This window comes from Pleurodeles waltl, chromosome 7 (assembly GCF_031143425.1).
Source record: "Pleurodeles waltl isolate 20211129_DDA chromosome 7, aPleWal1.hap1.20221129, whole genome shotgun sequence".
In the NCBI taxonomy this organism is placed as follows: Eukaryota; Metazoa; Chordata; class Amphibia; order Caudata; family Salamandridae; genus Pleurodeles; species Pleurodeles waltl.
In genome coordinates, this window is record NC_090446.1 from 1,272,949,508 (window position 1) to 1,272,975,588 (window position 26,081).

General features: G+C 42.8%; 1 protein-coding gene across 1 annotated transcript in view; it reads left to right on the top strand.

Annotated features, from left to right (window-relative positions):
• The window catches only part of LOC138246162 (histo-blood group ABO system transferase 1-like), a 309,739-nt gene extending 285,455 nt beyond the window's left edge, over positions 1 to 24,284 (top strand). The window contains exons 7-8 of the mRNA XM_069200470.1: positions 2,927 to 3,061; positions 17,283 to 24,284. Of these exons, the coding sequence (XP_069056571.1) occupies positions 2,927 to 3,061; positions 17,283 to 17,949 (802 nt within the window). The 3' untranslated portion in view covers positions 17,950 to 24,284. The remainder of the gene's footprint in view (positions 1 to 2,926; positions 3,062 to 17,282) is intronic.
• Positions 24,285 to 26,081: the final 1,797 nt, after the last annotated feature.

Genomic DNA, 26,081 nt, shown 5'->3' on the forward strand with positions numbered 1-26,081 from the left:
GGCTTTGGGCACCGGCACCTTTATATTTACAAATTAAGCACTGCCCTATGGGGTATATATGAAAAAGGTGGTGCTGCACACAGTGCTTTGCCACTTTTCTTGCGCCCCTTAGCACCCCCTAACATCACCATGTGTGCGTCATATCCAAAATACGGTGCACCATGGCGGTAGTTAGAGGACTAGCTTCAAAATTGTATATGCTAGTCCAGTGCTTTGCAGGATTAGCATCAAAAATGTTGACGCTAATCCTGCAAAGCACCCAGAGGCCCATTGTAACCAATGGAAGCTCCCTTTAAATGCCTGCTCTGGACAGGAGTTAAAAGTGCCATAAAAAATGCTGCAAAGAAATCTGTCAGGGGGGATGCTCCCTTTGCATACATTATGCCTGGCGCAGGCATAATGTAGCGCAAAGGGTTACAAAGTGGCACAATGCATGCATTGCGCCACTTTGTAAATATGGTGTCGCATTTTAGGCCTCCTAATGCCACATTAGCTTGAATAAAATTACACTAATGTGGCGTTAGAATGGCACTAGGTGCTCTTAAATATGCCCCCATGGGGCATATTTGAAAAAAGTGGCAATGCACACAGTGCTGCACCACTTTTCTTGCACCCCTTATCCCTCCCCTAACGCCGCCATGTGTGCGCTGTATTTAAAATACGGCGCAACATGGTGGTAGTTAGGGGACCAGTGTCAGAATTTTTTACGGTAGTCAGGCGCTTTGCAGGATTAGCGTAAAAAAAAATTATGCTAATCCTGCAAAGCACCTAGAGGCCCATTATAACCAACAGACGCCTCCTCTTAACGCCTGCTCTGAGCAGGCATTAAAAGTGCCAAGAAAATAATGACGCAAAGAAATCTGTCAGATTTCTTTGTGCCATTTCTTTGCCCCCCCCCCCCCAACGGGGGAATGCCACCTTTGCATACATTATGCCTGGCGCAGGCATAATGTAGCACAAAGGGATACAAAGTGGGGGAATGCGTGCATTGCGCCACTTTGTAAATATGGCACAGCGCTTTTGGCCTTATAATGCCACATTAGCATTAAAAAATGATGCTAATGTGGCATTAGATTGGTGCTAGGGGCTCTTAAATATTCCCCTTTAGAGCGATGGAGAGATGAGGAGCACATTTGCCGGTGGTAGTGAGTGAAACCGAGGAGGAGGTTGTGGGGTGGGGAGCACCACAATAAACTGTCGCACAGGGCGCCACCAGTCCTAAAGCCGGCCCTGCTACCCAGGCCCCTATTTGAACTGTTTGTAGCTGATGGCAAAGTTAGGTTTATGTGTTACCGGTTGGATTTTCCATTCTGACTGGAGTGGAAAGTTGTGTTCACATTTTATGCTGATGCACAATCCCTTTAAAATGGGTTCACACTCTCTGGTCCGTACAATTACAAGCACTCATAATGCTTTGGTAGTGCTGTGACCTGCATAAAAATGGATGTGGTTGTGCAAGTACTCTTCTCAGTAACAAATACATGGTCTGCATGTGCCTTTATGCTGGCGTCTACTGCATCCTGGAGCGCAGAGAGCATGCGACAGGTGTGATGAGTAAACATTGTGACTATGGCCCTCATTCTGACCTTGGCGGTCTTTTCGCAAGACCGCCGAGTTACCGCCGCGGTAAAGACCGCCGACCGCGGCGGTATGCCGCTGCGCGTATTCCGACCACTGGGAGCGTTCCGCCGGAATACCGCCAGCAGCCACACTGGCGGTCGGCGGGAAAGTGGAGACTGGTCAACCTCCACCGCCACGCCAGCAGAACACCGCCCCCAGAATTACGACCCACATTTCTGTGTGGCGGTCTTCTGTTGGCGGTCTTCTGTTGGCGGTCACGTCCCTATGGCTCCCGTCGCCTCCCGGAGGACCAACGCACAAGGTAAGTTGATCGTCCGTGAGGGGAGGGGGTGGGGGGGTGTTGTGTGATGTGTGCGTGCATGGGGGTGTGCGTGTGAGTGTGTAGAGGGGGTGTGTGAGTGCGTGCATGCGGGCGGGGAGTGCTGCTGTGCCTATGGGCGATGTGTGTAGTTCGGCGGGTGCGCATGTCGGCATGTATGTGTGCGGGTATGTGTCCCCGTTGTGTATGTGTGTGTGTAGGGGGTGTGTATATGTGCATGTTGGGGGTGTGTGCATGTCGGGGTGCGTGTATGTGCATGTCGGGGTGGGGGTGGGGAGGGGGTTCGTACCACCTCTGGGGGGTGGCAGGGGGGTGGAGGGTGTGGGGGGAGGACTCGCGGGGGCAGTGGGGGGTGGGGGAGACCCCTATCAGTGCCAGGGAAGGAATTCCCTGGCCCCGATAGTGCCTACCGCCATGGTTCGCATGGCGGTTCCCGAACGCCAGAAACCACGGCGGTAAGCAGGGTCATGATACCGTTGGCGGTCTTGGGTCGACCGCCGGACCGGAGTGCGCAGACTCCAGCCCGTCGGTCATGACCGCCGTGGCTGTCGGAGTGGGGAAGTGGCGGTCGGTCGCGGCGGTGACCGCCACGGTCAGAATGCCATTTTTAATACCGCCGGTCTGTTCGCGGTCCGACCGCCGCCTCTCCGCCGACCGCCAAGGTCAGAATGAGGGCCTATGTGTCTTGAGGAGACTGTTCAGGGATCTAAGATGTCATATACAAAATAAAGCATTCTGAACGTTGCACTCTTCCTTCACAATTAAACGAGGGAACTGCACTCCCAGAATACAGTGTTTTGCAATAGGAACGCAGACTGGAGGCATGGTGTCTGCTGACATGGTGACCTAAGGTCATATTGTGACTAAGGAAAATGAAGAGGCCGGCAAGTGCTTGAAGTATGTGAGGACATCCAGTCTTGAAAGTTAAATTATAGCCTTATTGTTACACCAGGGCGTCCTGTACCCGACGAAGGCAGTTCTTGTGCTACAGACCGTGCTAACTGCAGTACCTTTTTTATGTTTCAGAAGCTCAGAGGTGATGACGGTCACTCCCTGGCTGGCTCCTGTGGTCTGGACCGGAACGTTCAACAGAGACATTCTGAATAAGGATTTTGAAAGAAAGAACTGCACAATAGGCCTCACCGTCTTTGCACTCGGCGGGTACGAAATGCTGTGAAAGTGTTGCTCGTGCCATTACCTTCCTCTCTCCCCTTCTCTCTCATCCAGACACAAACACACGCATGTGACACGAACTGAACTATAGCACAGTGACTGAAGCCTTCAATGTGGGCCATGTTCTTGGCTGCACATTCAGCCACGGTGCACGACTCTCCTAGGGGTACAAATAGGTCTGTCCAAAAAACTCTGGTAGAAATAAGGCCAGGGCACATCCAGCAGCTTTGGCTTTTTCTTACACAGCAACACTTGCTAATAGTTCACTACATCTACTCATACTCCGTCTTTGTCCCATAGTAACTCATTCAGCCCTCTTCTTCTCACCATGTATGCTCGCTCTTCTCTGTTTCAACATTTCTCTAGTGCTCCTTTTTGCAGGTGATAACACGTCCAGCCCTTATAAATTACCTGTACCTGGACACGTTGGAGGTCGGTGAATCTTTTAACCAAGTCGGGCTCTCCTCATCCTAGAATAGTCGGGTCACTCAGATCAATAATCAATAACTATTGTAATCGGTAATCAATACTCAATTAATAGATCAATATAACACATCAGAAATCAATAACAGTTGGTATTTCGGCGCACCATGACCTTTCAGTCATGAATAACCACACCAGTTTATTAAAAGTTAGTGAATTTATTTCCCTATATTAACAAAGCTAACACGATATATATAAGTCTCAAAACCAAATGGTATATGTATATGAACATTACTGGCTGTCCATAGCGGCGGAAGAAACACAATCTACGCAAAATCTGGATAATGATACACTCAGTTATCGCAATGCAAATTACTAATATGACTAACTGTATTTGACTAATTTCATACATTGGTCAGCATAACAAGATTTCAAATTAACATGGTGCATCGAATGAATTCCTCGACTAACCTCTAATTAGCATTGGCATGTGGGACTTCATGCAAAACGAATTTAGTCAACACAAATTTGGAAAACTTCTAGCTTGGGCCCTATCAAAATAGCAGTTGGTACCTAAAAGGAAAAACACAATGCATAATACATTTATCCTTTCATATTTACCAAATACAATCAGCATTCAAGAAAAGTCTTCGTCCTTCAGGTACCGGTTCGATCAGCATGGGGCAAGTTTCAAAGGGGCAAAGTTAAGGGCAAGCTTCCTTGCAGCGGCAAGGAGGATGGGGCAAAGTTACTTCATGGGCAAGACGGGCAAATCAAAGTTAAAGTCTCTAGGGTGAGAATTCTTAAAGTCTCTTTCTCTCAGATAGAGAAAAGGGCATCAGGGTATCTTCCAAAATGGAGTCTGGCATCTGGCTTCAAACTGGCATCAAGGAAAATGGCTGACTTCTCTTTGTCCAGTGGGTTTAAGTAAGGAACATTCCAAATTCTGCAGGGTCTTCCATTGGAGTGTTTATAGGTTGGCTTCAAATTGTCCAATGAAAATTGTCTTTTTACTAGCTCTCATTTATGCATACACTGTCCTTGGAGCCTTGGAACACAAGTTGTAACATGTTTTGCCAATTATTTTACTATCTGTACCTTCATTGTCCGCACCTGCAGAGACTGACCTTGTATCAAAGGGGATGAAACCGGCCTAGTACGAAACCTTGGAGATAAGTGTATTAGTCAGCTCTACTGGAAAAATACAACTTCAAACAAGAATATATGTTTCATTAGTTCAAGGAAAAAGCCACGCAGTTAGAATTTGAGACCAGGCAACTAGGCCAAAGCCTCTACTAAATTTAAGCTAAGCGAAACAGTTTCAACTAAGAAATCATGGCATACATTTGCAATTATGACGGATTACTACAATTTTCAATACTTCATGATTAATAAAGCTCGTTTACAATTTATTTTCTTTACTAAAATCACACTACATTATATGCTTTTGATTACATGATATGTATGAATATATGTTGGACCCTCTTTTCTGCGTCATCAATCCCTCCTCTGATGACTAATTATGTCATCACATCAAATCTACCCACAAATTTTATTCCATTAAAATTCTGTATAGTAATTTGGCACTTCAGTTAATTCCCTTTTTCTTTTAGTCCCTTTAGATTTTTCTCTATATATGTCTACCATTTTGTTCTCTATTTTCTCTTCTCTTTTCCTTTTGTTCCTTGCTTTTAACATTTTGATAGCTTTCCATATTCCCCAAGAGCCTAATAGACAAATTAATATTATTAATATTCCAAACGTTGCTGAGCCAATTTCCCACTGAAGCAAATCCTTTTCCAACTTTCTCCCAAACTCCTGGTTCTTTCAATTCCTTTAAATCTAAACTTTCTTTAGTTGAATTTGTAAGCATTGTTCTAATTTTTCCACTGCTGTCCGGTATATATGTACCACAGTGACGTGTACCAAGCATTTTGCAAACGCCAACATCCTTTGCTAAAAGAATGTCTAAGGCAAGCCGATTTTGAAGAGTCATAGCTCTTTCTGCAGCGAGTTCAGCATCCATCAGGATTATAGCTCCTGAAAACTTTGTCAGCATGTTATCCACTATAGTAGACAACTTTCATATTTTGATTGAATTCAATATGACTCCCACTGAAGGAATCAAAGCTCCAAATATATCTCCTACCACACCAGAAGCTGTCTCTCTTTTCTGAACATGATGTGATTCAGACAGCTTTGGAAATTTCTTTAAGTCATCCAGTTGGTAAATCTTTGGGAACACTATTCCCAAATAACATCTCCCATACCATCCTTTAGGAAGACGATAATAGGCATTAAGTCCACAAATATAATATATTCCAGGAATAACTGGGTCTTGTCCATTCAGCATGAATGTCCACTTAGGTTGAAACAAAAACGTATGTTTGCATTCACTCGTTCCCACAAAAACGGTGTCATAGTATGATTTATGTCTATGTATACAAAATATTCCTACGTGCAAAGTATCTAAATCTATTTTCCCTTGTGTTTTTATTGCGGCAAAAGCATAGTTATCTACAGATGTCCTTTTCTGTAATTCCCTTTCTAATTCCTCCTTCATTTCTTTCCTCCTATCATTAGTGCGGTCTAAGAAGTTTATCTCTACCTGTGAAAGCAAGCATGTAAGGTTCTCTCTATGCGCGTGAGCTGTGTGAAAGGGTGATAACGGTTCAAAGAATTCCCTCATTAATTTGAAATAATAATCTCTAGCTATTTTACTCAGATACTCTATTATGGGGACATATGCAAATGTGACATCATAATTGGAGTAAAAATAATGAATGTACGTCTGACCATAAAATCTGGACGTTATTATACTACATGTAATTCTGTACGTAAGAGGCATGCTGTGATATGTCACCCCTTCCTCTACTGAGGTAGGTATTTGTGTGCACACATAACAATCTTTCGCATCCATTGTCTCAACATACTCACTCAACAAGCAATAGAAAACGTTAGATGAAAGTTCCTTTTTATCATGCAAATGTCTCTCATCTTGCTCGAGTCTCTTCAAAGCTGTTAGTTCAGTAATAATAGTAGGTTTAGAAGTAGAAGCATCATTCGTCTCACTCTCATTCTTTCCATGCATTCCAAGAACTATCGCTACAATTATTAGTACGCATGCGGTTATTAGACCTATACACATGTATTTACAACACTTCATTTTACGCCCCTGTGTAGTGAAGCTAGTCATGATCTGTATAGAATCAGAAAGTTGAAGACACTTTATCAAAGCGGGTTTGCAAATATTTACAAAGCTGAACGAGTTCAATGTCCACACAGTTTTCTTTAGCAGCTTAGTCTCTTATCGGTTAGCAGCGTTGTCTCAGAATCGGTTTCAGAAGTCAATCAAGTTACCAATGTCTTAGCCGGTTGAAAAGTCAATCAGATTTTCAATGTCTCTATTCGGTAAAGTTCATGGAGTTTCACTCCTCATGTGCCAAAGTGAAGTTCTGTCTCTTCGTTCTCGAGACTGAGGGATACGAATTTGTCTGACCAATCGTTAGTGGCTAAATATGCCCACTCCGGACCAGAATATCTTTTGCTTGGTATTCTTTTTCTTTTAAATTTTGCATCTCTCTTTGACTCTCTCTCGCTGGTACTTTCTTCCTTGGCCAAGTCCTTTTCTTCACTTGGTGCTGTTACTGCGACAGACACTTCTTTTCTTTTCCACCTTTGGCCCTTCACTTTCGTTTAATGCTTCTCTGATTCTTAATTTTACTGGCGATATGCTTTGTCTTCTTTTTGCACTGTGTCCACTTGATGGACCTGCAATCTCTTCTGAAGGAGTTTGAATCGCTTCGCTCTCTCCTGTCTTGTCTTCTCCCTCTGGGAAGTCAATCAGGTCTTCCTTTTCTTTTCCTGTCTCATCTACTTCTGGGAAAGCCCTCCTCTGATCAGAATCTCCTGCTCCTTCACTTGTCTCGGTTGCTTCGTCCTCAGAAAATATTTCTCCTTCCTCTATTTCTACCTGTTCGCTTCTGGTTCATCTTCGCTCTGTCTCGGCGCTTGGCACTTTGTTATTAGACACTGGTGATTTCAGCGCTTCAACTTCCTCATCTGTGGGACACAATACCCTCTTTGTGTGACTGGCGTGAATCCAGTTGGAAACTCCCGCACACTTCACAGCGGTGGTAGTCGTCAGAATCACTTGAAAAGGTCCTTTCCAACGGGGTTCCAAACACAACTTCCTCACGTGCTTCTTTATCACGACCCAGTCACCTGCTTTCAGGGCGTGTCCTGGACCTTGGATCGGTGGCAAGGTGGTTGCCTCCACCTGGTGAGAGAAAGAGCGGACCACATCAGCTAGACCTTTGCAGTAGTCTAACACCATAACATCTGTAATATTCAAAAGAGCATTTGCAGGAACTGCTGGAAGCCTCATGGCTCTGCCCATGAGGATCTCGTGCGGGACAGTCCAGTTTTCCTGTCAGGGGTGTTTCTCATTGACATTAGCACCAAGGGCAACGCGTCAGGCCATTTTAAGTTTGTTGATGCACATATTTTCGCCATTCTTGATTTCAATGTGCCATTCATTTGCTCCACTAAACCTGAGGCTTCAGGGCGGTAGCTACAATGCAACTTTTGCTCAATGTTCAGCGCTGCACAAAGTAATTTTATTACTTCGTTATTGAAGTGACTTCCCCTATCTGATTCTAGGGAGATCGGGAATCCGAAACGTGGTATTAGCTCTCTCAAGAGTAGTTTTGCAACTGTGAGACTGTCATTCCTGCGTGTAGGGTATGCTTCAATCCAGTGACTAAAAATGCACACAACCACCAACACATACTTCAAGCCTCCATGCACAGGCATCTCAATGAAGTCCATTTGCATCCTGCTGAAGGGACCCCCTGCTCTTCCAATGTGGCTCAAATTTACTACGGTTCCCTTCCCTGCGTTCATCTGTTGGCAAATGATGCAACGATGGCAAACTGCTTCAGCAACTTGACGGAATTTGGGGTTAAACCAATCAGTTTTAAACAGTCTAATCATGGCATCCCTCCCAAGATGGGCTTGTCCATGGTAAAATCTGGCTAACTGTGTCAAAAGACTGTTTGGCAGAACAAACTTCCCTTCACTTGAAACCCACAATTCATCTAGTCTCTTTACACACTGCTATTTGGTCCATGAGAGTTTCTCATCCTCACTGACATCATTCTGTAAGGACTTCAATTCATCCATTGTATCCACAACCTTTAGAGCAAAGACTTCGCTCGGTTCAAGTTCTGGCTCATTTATCACGTTCCATTCATCCCTGAGCAATATACAGTTCAATGCGCAAAATCTTGCGACTTGATCCGCATATCCATTTCCCAGAGAAACATAGTCTTGTCCCTTCGAGTGTGCACTGCATTTTACCACTGCTACTTCTCCTGGTAACTGGATGGCATGTAACAATTCTCTTATTCTTTCACCATTTTTCACTGGTGATCCTGAAGAGGTCATGAAGCCTCTCTGTGACCACAATTGTCCAAAATCATGCACTATCCCAAATCCGTACTGACTGTCAGTGTAAATGGTGACTTTCATTAATGCGGAAAGTTGGCAAGCTCTAGTGAGGGCTACCAATTCTGCTACTTGTGCAGAGTAAACTCCTTGAAGCCAAGATGCTTCCAGAACACCTGTTACAGTACATACAGCATATCCTGCTTTCAATATTCCCAGTGCATCTCTCAAACATGAACCATCAACAAAAATAACTTGATCATTTTCTTTCAATTGGGTATCTTTGATATCAGGTCTTGGTTTGGTGCAAAATTCAGTCACCTGAAGGCAGTCGTGCTCGATGTCTTCAGCGTTCTCAATTTCGGCATTTTCACTGGGAAACAAGGTTGCCGGGTTCAACGTAGTGCACCTTTTCAGCTGCACATTAGGCGATCCCAGAATTGTTGTTTCATACCTTGTGAGTCTAGCACCAGTCATGTGCTGCGTTCGGAAACGTGTCAAAAGTATCTCGACTGAGTGAGGGACCATGACTGTTAAAGGGTGTCCCATCACTATTCCTTCACTCTGAGTGAGGTTGATACCAACTGCGGCTACGGCACGCAGGCACCCTGGCAGTGCTGCTGCGACCGGATCCAAAGTAGCTGAAAAATATGCTACTGGTCTGTTTACGCCACCATGGGCTTGGGTCAAGACAGACAAGGACCATGCATCACGTTCATGACAAAACAATGTGAAAGGCTTTGTGTAATCAGGCATACCTAAAGCTGGAGCCCTGCACATGCATTCTTTCAATTCAATAAAAGCATCCATCTCATCTCTTTTCAGCTCTATTTCATCCAGCACATCCTTCTGGGTCAGTTTCAGTAAAGGTTTTGCTAGGGTTGAGAAATTGGGAATCCATTGGCGACAGTAGCTCACCATTCCCAAAAACTTCCTCACCTCCCTCCTCGTCTTTGGGGGACTCATTTGAAGTACACTTGTTATTCTTTCCTTCATAATTCTTTGTGACCCTTTCTCTATTTGGTGGCCCAAATATTTCACTTTCCTCTGGCAGAACTGTAATTTTGAAGGGGACACCTTGTGTCCATTCCTTCCCAAATGGTTCAATAGGGCAATGGTGTCAGCTGTGCAGTCACTTTCGGTCTTGGATGCAATTAACAAATCATCAATGTATTGCACTAGGGTTGACTCGAATGGCAACTCCAACTCTTCCAAATCTTTCTTTAGAATCTGATTGAAAATTGATGGTGACTCCGAAAAACCTTGAGGAATTCGACACCAACTGTAGACTCTGTCTAGGAATTTAAAACAAAAGGGAAATTGGCTGTCCTCATGAAGAGGCACCGAAAAGAATGCTTGTGACAAGTCGATGACTGAGAACCATTCAGCATCATAAGGGACTTGAAACATTATCACAGCTGGAGTTGGTACTACAGGGCAACATTTTATTATTATGTCATTTATTTTCCTCAAATCCTGAACAATTCGGACCTTTCCACTTGGCTTTATTAGTCCCATGATTGGCGAATTACACGGGCTGCTTAACACTTCTTTCAGTACTCCCTGCTTTACAAACTCATCAATGAGTTGTGCGACTTTTATGAGGCTGTCTTGCGCCATATGGTACTGTGGGGTCTGGGGAAAGGTTACATTGGGTTTTACAGTCACTTCCACTGGTTCCACTCCTTTCACCAATCCCACCTCTTTCCCTGTCATATCCCACACTTCCTTTCCGACTGTTTCTTGTAACTCAGCAGGAATGTCTGCTTCAGTGATCATTGGATAAAGAGTAATCAGGGGATACTCTTCATCGACAGTCTCCATTTCGTCCCCTCCTACACTGTCCTCTTCTTCCCCATCACTGTTTGTCTGAATTTTAATTCCATCATTTGAACACATAATCGAACACCCCAATTTGCACAATAAGTCTCTCCCTAACAGTGATATGGGGCTTGAGTCACACACCACAAATTTATGTGACCCTTGATAGTTACCAATTCTGACTTGAACTGGATCTGTGATTGGGTTCGTCAGGTACCTGTTTGCTACTCCCACTACTTGAACTGTTCTCCCTGAAAGTGGCAAATTTGGTACTTCAATGCTCCTGACAGTGGAACGTGTAGCTCCTGTGTCAACCAAGAATGAAACGCGATGACCCATAACTCTTCCCTCCACATACGGACCCTTTTGATCAACTTCCAAAGATGCTGCAAGCATACAATTTCCTTCCTCATCTGAACTTTCACTCTCCCATGCATCGTTTATTCCATTCTCACTATGTAAGGGGAATTGGTGCACTGTGTCACTTTGATTCATTCCTTGACCCGTGACCTGTTGAGGAAGCATTGCTTGCTGCTGATTCATTGGTGCTAAGGGTATTTGCATTTGCTGATTAGGTACCATAGGAAACTGCTGTTGCATTGGCTGCAATTGTGCCATTTGCACACGGGGCATTTGCACCTGTTGCGGTTGCATGGGTTGTAAACCCTGCATCTGGTTTATATTGTTTTGAAAATTTGGGTTCGGACCTCTCAATTTTTGTCCTCTCATAGTCTGAAATGCATTGACATCATTGTTTTGCTGACCTACACCTTCCTGCACCATCATCGGGCACTCCCGTTTCCAATGCCCGACAATTCCGCACGTGTGACATGGCATCACCTTCTTCATTGCCTGTATACCATTTGGAACCATAACGGTATTCAAATCAGGAACATTATTCACAAAACCTCCTCGGCCTCTGCCTCTCATCTGCGGCTGAAACATAGCATTTCCCTGCTGCTGCTGCTGCGGCATCTGTTGTTGGAAACCTTGCAACCCTTGCAAACCTGTCTGAGCTGCCCTAAGCTGCATCACCATCACCTTTTCTTTCAGTCTTTTTCTGCTTTGTCTCAATCTCATCACTGCAGTATTTTGCATAATTCAACACTTCACCGATCGACTTTGACTGTCAACAAATCAAATGCGATTTAATCATCTGGCTGATTTCGGGTCTCAGCCCTTCCACGAACCTGAACACAAAATGGAGCATGTCCTTTGGCTCAATCGTTTCCGTGCCACTGTAATTTTTAAACGCCTTCAACAATCTCTCGTAGTACGCATGTATAGACTCTTTAACCTCTTGGGCTGTTCTGTCAATCCTCTGCCAATCTACATTTTTCGACGCAACCTTGGTTTTCAAGTGCTCGATCACCTTGTGGTACAAACTCATTACCGTAGGTGATGGCGCACCTGTGTCCCTATCTCCCTCTGGTTCACTCGTCGGCCAACCTACAGCCCTTTTACAATCTTCCCACAAATCTGCCGGAACCACAATTTCAAATAAAGTATTCAGGTCTTCCCAGAGACATTTCGCGAGTTTCACAAATCTATCTGTTTGTTGATACCACTCAATCGGCTTCTCTCTCAATTTGGGAAAGTCATCCGTAAAGGATTGAATATCGCACCTGTGCCATGGTACATGTACAAGTTTTCCCCCTGCTGTCTCTCTCATTGGTAACATAGTTATCAGATCGTCATTCTGTTGTTTTTTCTCATTCCGCTCTGGAGTATTTTCTTTCTTTTTGTCCTTTTTCTTAACCCACCTGCTTTCCCATTTGTCTAAACATCTCCAGACCTGTGCACTCTGCAGTATCTCTTTTAGGTGTGTTTTCATCCCAGCGGATCTCATGTGTTCAAAATCTTTTGTCTCAAAGTCCAACCTGTAACTTCTGATCAGGTGTTTAGTTTTACTTATATCAATCTCGTTTCTGTCTGCAATTTCTTGTAACTTCTTATGTATGCTGCTTACTTCTCTTGTAATCCTAGGACACATGTATCTTAGTTCTTCCTCTGTGTATGATTCTAATCTATTCAAACCCATTGTTCCCTCTACCAATTCATCTGCCTCCATACCCAACCTTATTTTATTCAGGTATTCTTCTCCCTTCCCGCTGGATGTACTCTGTGGGGAGTTCAGGCTGTTGAACCATTGTGTTAACTGTTGCGCGTTCAGTCCCATCAGCGTAGCAGTTACATCAACTGCTACTGATGGCTTCTGTAATGTTTCAGTCTCTGAGGTTAACGGTACTAATAGTGGTGGATGTGACCTTACCACAGTTGACGGGGCACAAATTGGAATTGGACTAAATTCCGACAAGGACCCAGATCCATTTGGCAGTGTCGCTATGGGAGTTGTTTCTGGAGTGGTTTCTATGCATCTTCTCCCTGTCCCACTCTGTATCATTAACCCCTGGTCACTTGTGCTTGAATTTGCCTGTATGTACAGTGGTACTGGTGGACCTACAGTAATAGGCAGAGATATTGCGTCTGGATTCTGTCTGTTCCCCGAATTCTGTGGCATGTTAATCCCCACATTATGGTTCATCATTGCTGGCATACCTAACTGGCTCTCTGTTACTCGAGTATACTTCGGTCCTTCTTCTGCCTGCTTTTGAGGCATCAAAAACTGTGTTGATTCGGCTTGAATCAATGTCAGTCTTTGATAGTTTTGTCCTCCCTGCGCCATTGAATTTGAAGTCATTCCCATGTTATGCTCATCACAGCAGTGCCTTTGAACCTGTGGCTGATAATTATCAGCAGGTTTCAATTTTGGCACGTCTGGGTATATTCTCTGAATCTGTGGTATTTGTGGTGAGAAAGGCATGTCGGAGCTGCTCGGTCTCTGTGATATTCTCAAATTTGGTGTTACATTACCCTGTACCGGTTCTGGAGGGGCAGTACTAATGCTTGAGCCTTTTTCGCTTTCCACGTATGGTGGTGGGCGATCATTCAGCAATTGTATAATGAACTCCTCATCGTCTGACTTGTCTCCCCTTTTCGAGTTTCTATTGTCCTCTCTATCTCTGGACTGACTCCTGTTTGTCTTATAGGTGGCTTTCCTTCCTTCCGTCTCCGTTTCATCGGTAATTGCTGGAAACAATGTAATCCCCTGCAATACGTCTGATCTCCAAACCTTTTGTGTGCTGTCCCATCTAGCATCCGCTAGTGTCTTTTCTACTTTTCTTATTCTGGTCTCGAACTTCTTTTGTTGTTGGTTTCTAGCTATTAGCTCCCAAATTGCTAGTGCCTCAAACTGTGCTGGTCTTGGAGGTACTTTCATGTCGTATAACGCAAATCTCAGATTTTCTAAAACCCTTAGATTAAACGACCCATGGATAGGGAACGCTACACTCCCATGCTTCTCTGTTAATTTACACCATTGTTTTAACCAAAGACATGGTGCTACACCCTTTTCTTCAATGACAATGTAAGCTGGTGTACCCTCAGGCGGTGTTTCTTCTCCTACATTTGCTTTAATATAAACATCTCCCCTCATGGCACTCTTAAATGCTTTGAAAAATTTCATCTTTCCGTCTTTTGTTTTTCCTAAAATGTAATCAATAAGTGACTTTGATTCCCGGAATACTCTTCGCTTGCCTTTCTCCTACCAATTGCGCTTCACGGACTGTGTCCCATCCGTGCGCGACCCTTCTCATCAACCAACCTATCCCAGCGCGGCTCCTAGTGACGTCACACTCACACACTGCGGCTGACAAAGTCCTGGGGCTTGTCCTCTTTTCATTCGGCTTCACTCATAAACTAATTTCTGCAATATAACGCGAGCACTTAACCAAAAGAATAAAACAGATCTGTCGGTTTACTACAGGAAAGGTAATACAATCGCTTCAGAAACCTTAGAGATTTTTCACTAGCCTCGGCAGTTATTCCATCTTTCTCGGTTTCCCGCTTTCGCAAGCAAAATTTGACCCGCAAACTTTACTCTCAACTGATCAATGAACTATTCTAGTGCACTTTAGAATTCGTCAAATCTCAAAGTCGAAATTTTCTTTCATTCCTCAGAATTCATACCGACTTGTTGACCACGCCCGATCAACCTATTAAACCGACCAGGTCACAACATCAAACAAGTGTCTCATACACTTTTCAACATACTCCGGAGTCTCTTGACCTCGCAGGGCCCGTCTCAACATCAACAACCACGTGGACAATTTTTCTGCACAAAGCGCTACACACACGTGAAGTTCGGCGACTTCCCTACTCTCACACTTTTGGAGTAACACTCCTCTAATATCTTTTAACCCCCTAAAATCCTCACAAACTTCTCAATTAATCTGCGGCAATAAGCTGTGCATGCACAAAACTCTAACTTCACTCATACCGTCACTAGAAACGCCGAAAACATTCTCACACCTCCATGTCCTCCATACGCAAGCTCCGAGATCCCGGGAAAGTCATTGGGGACTTGGGGCATCATCATCCCTTCAACTTGTTTCATAAAGGAAAATTCTAACTTAACTCCGTCTATTGCTCGGATGGGGTCCCAAAGGGCTAAACCATCAATCTCTGCTACCATCTACTGATAACGCGTCCAGCCCTTATAAATTACCTGTACCTGGACACGTTGGAGGTCGGTGAATCTTTTAACCAAGTCGGGCTCTCCTCATCCTAGAATAGTCGGGTCACTCAGATCAATAATCAATAACTATTGTAATCGGTAATCAATACTCAATTAATAGATCAATATAACACATCAGAAATCAATAACAGTTGGTATTTCGGCGCACCATGACCTTTCAGTCATGAATAACCACACCAGTTTATTAAAAGTTAGTGAATTTATTTCCCTATATTAACAAAGCTAACACGATATATATAAGTCTCAAAACCAAATGGTATATGTATATGAACATTACTGGCTGTCCATAGCGGCGGAAGAAACGCAATCTACGCAAAATCTGGATAATGATACACTCAGTTATCGCAATGCAAATTACTAATATGACTAACTGTATTTGACTAATTTCATACATTGGTCAGCATAACAAGATTTCAAATTAACATGGTGCATCGAATGAATTCCTCGACTAACCTCTAATTAGCATTGGCATGTGGGACTTCATGCAAAACGAATTTAGTCAACACAAATTTGGAAAACTTCTAGCTTGGGCCCTATCAAAATAGCAGTTGGTACCTAAAAGGAAAAACACAATGCATAATACATTTATCCTTTCATATTTACCAAATACAATCAGCATTCAAGAAAAGTCTTCGTCCTTCAGGTACCGGTTCGATCAGCATGGGGCAAGTTTCAAAGGGGCAAAGTTAAGGGCAAGCTTCCTTGCAGCGGCAAGGAGGATGGGGCAAAGTTACTTCATGGGCAAGACGGGGCAAATCAAAGTTAAAGTCTCTAGGGTGAGAATTCTTAAAGTCTCTTTCTCTCAGATAGACAAAAAGGGCATCAGGGTATCGTCCAAAATGGAGTCTGGCATCTGGCTTCAAACTGGCATCAAGGAAAATGGCTGACTTCTCTTTGTCCAGTGGGTTTAAGTAAGGAACATTCCAAATTCTGCAGGGTCTTCCATTGGAGGGTTCATAGGTTGGCTTCAAATTGTCCAATGAAAATTGTCTTTTTACTAGCTCTCATTTATGCATACACTGTCCTTGGAGCCTTGGAACACAAGTTGTAACATGTTTTGCCAATTATTTTACTATCTGTACCTTCATTGTCCACACCTGCAGAGACTGACCTTGTATCAAAGGGGATGAAACCGGCCTAGTACGAAACCTTGGAGATAAGTGTATTAGTCAGCTCTACTGGAAAAATACAACTTCAAACAAGAATATATGTTTCATTAGTTCAAGGAAAAAGCCACGCAGTTAGAATTTGAGACCAGGCAACTAGGCCAAAGCCTCTACTAAATTTAAGCTAAGCAAAACAGTTTCAACTAAGAAATCATGGCATACATTTGCAATTATGACGGATTACTACAATTTTCAATACTTCATGATTAATAAAGCTCGTTTACAATGATGGCGAACTACCCCGAGGGCACATTTTCCCTCGTACATTATTTTCTTTACTAAAATCACACTACATTATATGCTTTTGATTACATGATATGTATGAATATATGTTGGACCCTCTTTTCTGCGTCATCACAGGTGGCGACTGTCTCCTTCCCCCCCCCATCTGCCATACATATAAGTTGCTCTGCTTTGCATAGTCCCCAACGTTTGCCTTTTCGTCCTCCTTTCACCAAAGCTCAAATTTCAAGTGGGAACTGTGTAGTGGAATCACTAGTTGGTGTATTCATCTCTCTATCCTCCCATCTTGACCAGCTCCTCCTGTTTTAAGCTGCCCTGCCTCCGCTACTAAAATCTAGGTCTTCGATATGATATCACTGTACACACATCCTCATCTTCCCATTTGTCTCAAAGAGCCGTTATCCTTTCTCTGGGGTTCAGTGTGATGGCCAAACTGGAAATAGAAGAAAGCTGCTGAGGATATTACAATTTGTTTTCATATCTAACACATTTATAACTCTTTTCTTTTCAGCTATTGGAAGCTATTAAAAAGATTTTTGGAATCTGCTGATAAGTTCTTCATGGTGGGACACAGGGTCATATACTATGTTTACACAGATCTGCCAGAGAAAGTGGAGTGCATCACAACACATACCGATCGAAAGTGTAAAGTTTACAAAACCTCATCATATGACTCCCGGATTCGAGTTTTCATGAAGCGAATGGAAATTTTGCAACTCGACATCAAGTCGAAGGTCATCAACGTGCAGTATTTAGTTTGTGCTGATGTAGACCTAGTATTTCATAACGATGTGGGAGTGGAGATTCTTGGTGACCTTGTCGCCACAGTGCATCCTGATTATTACAAAAATGATCGCGGTGGCCTTATGTACGAGAGGAGGGAATCTTCCCAAGCCTATATTCCAGGAAATGAAGGCGATTTCTATTACCAGGCTAATTTCTTTGCTGGCACAGTTCTGGAAATTTATCGTCTGACCAAATCCTGTGATGAAGCCATTAAAATTGATGACTCCAAAGGTATAATTGCAGTTAACCATGATGAAAGTCATTTTAATAAATATTTGTTATATCATAAGCCCACGAAGCTTCTCTCTCCGGAATATATATGGCGACGGGACCTCCCTGTGAAACCAGAAATAAAAACAATAAGAATTATTCACGGAGAGAAAAACGTATAAAGGCTTTGTTTTGCCCAAAACGTAAGGTTACCTGTTCAAATAATATTTCTGCCTGAACAAAACCAAATGCTTTCTTTATTAGGACTAAGACGAACAGCATGGCACAATCCAATATTCCATAGTGGGCATTTGTTAAACGGGGAGAGAAAAAAGGACGCTTAGTGATCCTGACTTCAAAGTATGGACACATTATAAGTAACTTGGTGAAGGATATGTAAAACGGAGGTGAACTGCTACAGCACAGCTGATAAACAGCAATAAGGTTTAGGCAAGGAGCCATTTCAATCTCTAAGACATTTACTGTAAGCTCCAAAACCTGCGTTTGTGCACCACGATCCACTATAGATAATGGCATAACATTTGGAATAGCACGATAGGAAATTGATTTACCAATATTGATTGAGGAGTGTGCCAATACTGGACTTCAGCACAGCACGAACTACGTCACAATATCTAAAGCATTTACTTTGGGACCACTGGAACTTCTATCGCTTTCAGGACCTGGAGATGCTTGTTATCAGGACATTAGTACCATCACAACAAGATAATGACTAGTACACCCAGGAAGATGCTGTAGTGCTAACAGACCTGCACGTTGCTTAGGCACTAGTAAAGTTACTAATAGTAAAATTGCACTGGTAGTTTGTGAACACTAAAGAATAGCAAAGTGAGGAAAGTTTTACGGTGGTGGCGGGTTACCTCAGTTCCTTAGACATTCATAAATCAGTAACATTAGAGAGAGACCCTCCTAAATTGTTTCTTCTACCGAATTTAAGGGAGGCACGCCTGTATTCTTAATGAACTCTCATTCACATATTTTTGCATGTCTGCTGTTTATTACTGTGACCATTTTCGCATCACCTTTTTCCAGCATAATTGTTCTCTCTAGTCAGTGTTCCTCTCTCTTTCTGATTCCTCTGTTTTTGTGTCCTTGGGGGTAGCTTTTGATGGCACTGTCTCCATATCCATTGCATCCAGTTCATCGCAAAAAGTCTCTAATATCACTTTGTCCCTGTTTTCCATCATGCGTCTGTGGATTGTTATTAACATTATTATTGGTTCTAGAAGTCCATGTTAATTTTCTTCTTTCCTAGTCTGTGGTGCAAGATGAGGTGTCATTTTCTCTTGGTGTTTGTTTTGGATGAGAAATCTGATGGGAAGAAGACTTGACAACTGTCATATTGATTCGGCCATGTTTCTTCACTGTCATGATACTTTGCAGAGCCTGGCTGTTTCCATCATATTAAAATGATGGGTTCCAATGGAGGTAGTGTGAGACCGTGCACAATGGGCACTTTAGGGCTTCATAGGAGGATCAAATGTGAGGTTCAACAGTTTTGGAATTAGGGTTTCCAAATAAGCTTTTATAATTTATTTTTCCACATTTTCCTGTAGCCCTGAGATCTGTACATTGCGTCTCTGATTGCAATCTTTCACATTATAGTATTTTTGTGTAATCTGTACACATCCTAGCTCCAATCAGGTTGATTGCCCAAACATTTTCTACTTCGAAAAGCCTTCCTTCAGTCATTGTGTGTTAGCTTCAAAATGTGGTAATTTCCCCTCACAGGGATTATACTTCCATTGTCATCGTTTCCACTGCTGAGTTCACAGCAACAATTGAAATCTTAATGTTTGCCAGTTCCTTCCTGAGCATGGGTAGAGCTGAATCTGGTAAATCAGAGGTGACCACCATGTCTGTCAAGGAGAGATTTAGTTGCATTCAATTGCCCATAGCTTCAGAGAAAATAAGTTGTCAGACGTTTTTAGACTTTGACATGGGCCAGTGTGAATTCTTTAAATGTCTTATATCCACTAGGATTCATAGTAATTGGTCCCATCAGTTGTAGCCCTCACTTGTTTGGGATTTTCAGTCTTAGGTCATGAGATGTGCCTTGGGTTCGAGAGGACCTCATGGGATGGTAAAATAAGATATTGCGCAAACAGAGAAGCTATTGACCAGGAAAATCAAGGTTGGGTTCCATAGCCAATGTGAATAATGGATTCAAGCAGTTAGTTCAATGATTAAAGACAAGTGCCATCCCGGTCAGGAGCAACAGCTAGAGGCAGGCATTAGTGTCACATACCATAAAGTAGTCCACTTAATGGGATCCCTGTATCCTTATTTCATCCATTGGTAGAGTGTGCCCAGCAGGGTGAAAGGAAATCAGTTTGGTGGTCTCAGGACAGGGTACATTGTAAAAACCTCACTTTAAAACAGCTGGCATGTAAAGAGGGCCTGTCCAGTCCTATTTCCAAGGTGGTGCCTCCAGTGCTCCGGACGCCTGTACATGCCTAAATGTCCAGGCAGTGGATAAATACAATGACTCCCTCTATGCATGCAACCGTCATGTAGCCTCTTGGTCCTGGAGGTAGGTGAAGTGTTCAGCAGGAGCTCATGGAGGCTGCCGCTAGGTCAGCCCTAGCCACTGACTTTGGTGTTGATAGGTTCTCCCTGGGCCATGGGGTAGTCAGGGCAGTGGTACCACCGCCTTGATGACCTCCACAGTGGGCTCCATCTGGATTCTGCCTACTGCAGCCTCAGATAGTATTGAGAGCTGCATATAGGTTCAAGAGGAAGTAACCCTTCAGTGACATGTAGGGGTCATGCAAATGCCACCCATGGCTTACTTCACCATCTCAGAGAGTTCACAATCTCAGCCCCTTCCCTTCCACTCCAGGGATCTGTTAAGCAACCTGAAATATAAGTATAAGAAATCAGGCCCTATCCCTCTGCAGGAGCTTCAAAGCTGCACCGCCATGCTCATCAGCACCAATCTCTGTCCTGAGCATAAGGTTCTTGATCATATGTATTTCCTAAGTCTACTGCTTATAAATAATAGGGTTTGTCCATGCAGCGAGTAATGTACAATACAATGGAGCATATTTAAGAGACCCTAGTGCCATTTTAATGCCACATTAGTGTCATTTTTTTACGCTAATGTGGTGTTAGAAGGCCATAAATGCTGCACCATATTTACAAAGTGGCACAATGCATGCATTGCACAACTTTGTAACCTTTTGAGCTACATTATGCCTGCACCAGGCATAATGTATACATTGTGGAAAATGTTTTGGTACTTTTAATGCCTGCTCAGAGCAGGCGTTAAAAGGGGGCATGCCACTGAATAAAATGGGTCCCTATGTACTCGGCAGGAGTAGCGCCCCAATTTTGGCACTACTCCTGCAGAGTACATCAATAAGTGTAAAAAACAAAAATGACACTATTGCCCCCTACCCTGCGCCATTGTGCGCCGTATTTTAAATATGACACACACATGGTGGTGGGGGGGTTGGCGCTAAAGGGCGCAAGAAAAGTGGCGCTGCACTGTGTGCACCGCCACTTTTCTTAAATATGCCCCAATGTATCTTGAACTGAATGCATTACTTTGTATAGAGGGAATGCTGTTGGACGAAGATGGCGAGAGGGTGGAGTTAGACTGGAGGTGCCTAATATCAAGCATGCAATATTGCTTTGAATAGTCTGAAGTCTCTTAAATTGATAGGTCGGGTTCCGATTTAAAAAGTTAGTATAATCTAGTCTATAACAACGCCTGCTGCCGCCCATTTTTTACCACTGCTGTTTAGAAATAGAAAGGTTTTTCTCAGATGCTTTAGTGAAAATGTACATTTAGATGCAATAGTGGAGATTTGTGCAGTAACAGAAAGGTTTTTGTTGTGGTTACGGCTAAAGGGAGCTTGCCACAGGCCAGTAATTATGTGCCCGTTAATTTTGTTTTGTCATAAATTACCTGTGTTTCAGTTTTGACAGCCTTTAATATTGGCCAACTACGAGCTACTTACCATACAATTCCACACAAACCCCAAACTTTGTTGAAAAGAGGAACTTGAATTTATAGTTTTTCCAAAATGGACTAAAAGTTATGTGTTGTCTGAGCAAACATGTAGCGTGAGACCTATTGCTAGCAGTTCCTTAGCAGGGATGCGTTAATGTATGTTGAAGAATCAAAGCCAGAGCACAGATGCCTCAGGGGCCTCAGATGGTAGTGGGAAATGCCCACTCTAAATGGTGATAATCTGGCATTTTGGGACCTGCTTGTTAAGCAATGTTATGTAGTAGCCACCAAATGAGGACTTTTTTAAAAAGGGGGGAAATCATTAGCAGCGTTTGGGCCATTTTATCTGGAGATTAAAACACTCTGGAGACTGTACAGAAAGAGTTTCATCTGAGTAAGGTTGATTTTATACACATTTCAAAGGAACGTGAAATAGGTTTGGTAAATTTAGCATCAGCTAGTCTTCCGGACGAATCAGAAGGGCCTGCACTATTTAATCTTTTATGAGTAATCGCAGCAGATGCATGAAAGTACATGTTGGAACTAAAGGTGTATTCTCTGTAGATTGTTGTTTGAAAATTCACACTTCCACCAGAAGGTTTTTTGACTACCTTTTGGTACCAGCCGGAAGAATTATTCTGGTGGTTTTTTATGGGCGAGCACAAAGTGCTCCGTCCATTCTGTAATCCCTCTTTGGGCTTCAAACCACGCCCATGCCACGTCAGTCACTTACATTGGTTTGTGGGCTTGCCTTTTAAAATCCGCTTGCTTTTATTTGTGAAAGGCATGCATACGTCATGCCTTTTCCGGTGTTTAGTCCACCTACACAGCACCGGTAAAGTACCAAAAACATACAAGGCTCGATGTTTTCAGCCTGGAGTCCGGACTTCTTTATCTGTTTATTTTCCACACAGCACGATCGCGCTGCATTTTGCATAGTGCGATCGCGCTGCATTTTGCATAGTGCGATCGCGCTGCTTTTTTTTTTGCTTTACAACACTAATAGCTCTAACTCGAACAAATGCAAGACCAGGTGCATTGAAAATGCTTGTCTTGTTTCTGCTCACCTTCACGCCAGGCCGCATCACGAAGGAAAACTCAGAAACTAGGACCATATCAGATAAATGCACAATAAAATGTCAACACAATCTCAGAAATCATCCAATCGACTTGGTTCCTTTGACCCCAACGTTTTGCAAAGCCTAGGCATTGCTGTGATTGTGCAGATATGTGGGAGAAATTCACATTGCTTCTACAAGGCTCGAAGGTTAGTGCACTTGTACTTGTCACATACTCCGTTATCTGGTGCCCTGTGTTTTGGAACTAGTCCAGATGAATACATCTACACATGCTTAAAGCCCAGAAACTGAAAAAGCAGCTGGGTGGAGCCTATCAACTTGCTCATACTGCAACTAACACAAACGTCAGTAGAAATAAAGCAAGTCATAATCAGTGGCTAAAGGCAAGGAAAGTTAAGTATCTGATGATACTATCTAGAAAGTCGATCCTAAATACGTAATAGGAACAATTTGCTTGGCATGGGAGAAGTACAACTGCTGGATCAAAAAGTATCCTCAGAACGAATGAAGATGCCTAATTCAGCATAGATCTACAAAAAAATTAGAAAGTGGAACAAGGAAAAGCGCCTAAGAAAACAATCTAACTGATGCAAACGTCAGAGAGGAAAGATCTGACTAATTAGTGAATTCGAATTTCAGCTGGATAATCTTTAACAGTGATGCTGCTACTAATTTTCCAATGGATGAATCATTGCAAGAAACCTCACAAGTGCAGGCATCGGTGTCAGTAGAAAGGTATTATGCTGCTATGGAATCTGACTCAGAGACCTCTATCATATCTGATGAGGGTAGGACACGTACCACTAATTCAAAAGGTGAAGCACTTAAGTTGCCCAGACCATCTGAATGTCAGGTTACTCCTATAACCCACTTTAGGCCAAAGTTCATCTGGTATTCAGTCTAAAGTGCCACTGAATGTCATGTGAAGAACCTATCTGTCAGCAACTGTGAGTTAAAAACGTAACAGTAATAGAACTAACAATTCAGGAATGTGTAATTTTATTTTATTTTATGCAAAACGTGACATGTTCTCCCTTCTGTGCCTGCACATCTCCCTCACTACAGAAAATTTTATATATCAGAAGCCGCACGCTTAATACCTATTAGACTGGTGCCACTCCAATGTATGCTAATGTTTACGTTTTTAAAGTACAGTGCAGGATTGGCCATTGCTGTTTTCAAAGGAAAGGACTATTTTATAATAACACAAACATCCTATGTGAACTGCATTGTCTATTGAAACCTAATGTAAGAAAACCATGACACTCACGGACTCTAATTTCCAACTCGAGAATTAACATGATGAATCTTTGTACGCATCACATTCTGGCTAGCAATGGATTTACAGAGGGTCCATCTTGGGGCTGGTTATGTCAAGCCATGTATATGTGCCTATGCAGTTCTAAGTTAAACACTAACGGGAGTGGGAAGATATCAAATAAACCGATTTTGTTTCATGCCACATTGTCCGTGTTATTGTCTGATACTTTATTCATTTATACAGCGACAAAGACTCTGATTCACTTAAATACTTACAAAGACTTATATGAGGATCTTGTGTTGTTGTAAGGATGGTTTTAATAGATTTTTGCACTTGCTCCGTGTACACAGGTAAGATGATGCACTGCTTAAAAATGTGTACGCTCAGTCACATTGTGTAATTAAGCAACAGGCAAGGTTTAGGTTGTACTGCCAAGCCTGTCTGTGCCTGTGCTGTAAGTTTCCCACAGGAAAACTCCGGTCACGTCCCCTGTGAGGACATGTGGCCAAAATACCATCACTGATGTTTCATTGCCACATTTATAACAAGCGCAAAGCACTGGTAAATGGGATTTTTCTTGATAATGCCACATCACAGAAACACAAAAAACCTGAGTCCAGGTACTGCACACTGAAAATTGGAAATACAGATTTGTACATGTAAATGTTTCTTTGTTTTTACTAAGCATTCCGTCACTAAGACCTTTTAGTACACCCATTAAAACACCATTAGTGCAAAGTAAGCCGAGGGAAGGTTGAAAGTGTGCGGACAGCCAAGACCCCAGACATATCAGATATATAGAATAAGAACGTAGGAAGTATGCAGCTTTCAAGAGTAATGAAACCATCCATCAAATAATTCTAGGAGGTTAGTATAATTTAGGCCTCTCGTTATACTATCCATGTCTTTCCTGTCTCTCCTTTTTGTAATGTATTTCTTTTGTATGATGAAAGTAATTTTCTGTTTTCTAAGTCAGTGGTTTACTCGAGTCAACAATGCTCCTTCATTCACTGCAAAGACCTTCAAAGATGGATTCTTTGAGACTCATTTTGAAAATTGGCAATTGTTTCCGCCTTCCTTGAGGTCCTCTCCAAGTGTCTTTTCCAAAAGTGTAAGGCAGAAAAAGTCGTACTGGGGTCAGTAAAGGAGTGTACACTTTCTGTTGCCTCACCTTCCAGTTAGAATTGTAGGATCTTACTTTGCTTGGGAGCCCCCAAAGCATAATTCCACTTGTATCATTAATAATATTGACACTGTTCTACATATGGTATTTCTCTTAGATAAAGCAATTGCTATAGGGTATTGAGGGAGCACGCTGAAAGAACAGAATCACCAGAATAGAGTAGAATTTGAACTGGGACATTTCAGACTTTCAGTGTGTCAACGATATTTTTCAGAAATGTTTCAGTGAGTTATTTATTTATATATTGAAAAGATAAGGGCTATCAAGCAGCCCGTTTATCCATCTTTATAGGAAAGAACATCTATCAAAGTCACCATGTTTTGTAGTTCTACTTTCACATTAAATTAATCAGCCTCTAACTTCGAAACCTTTTTTATTTCCAAGCTATGCATGATCAATCTCCTTGGGCCATCTGTGGTAAGTACCTTTATCAGCAACTCTCCTAACAGCCCATAGATTGGTGTGGATCTGAACAGGAGGGGCCTTAGTCAGTGGGTTCATCGTTATCCATGAGGCAAAAAGTGTTGGTCTGAAGGTGGTTTGAGGCAAACGTGTTGGGTACCCATGCCATCCTCTGAACCCAAACTGGGAGGAGAAGTCGAGGGGCTAATTATGTCTGTTGCTTCTATCTTGGAAGTGACCTTAACCACAGACAGAGTTGTTGGGGGTGTCAGCTGTCTGTTTAAGGAAACTGAGGTTATTGGTTTAAAGAATCATGTGGAGGCACTGTTTCAGAAAGCTCACATCCACCTGCTGGGTAGGTTCTTGTGCAGTCTTTCTCTTGCCTCTACTGAGGTTAAGCATTTCAGGGA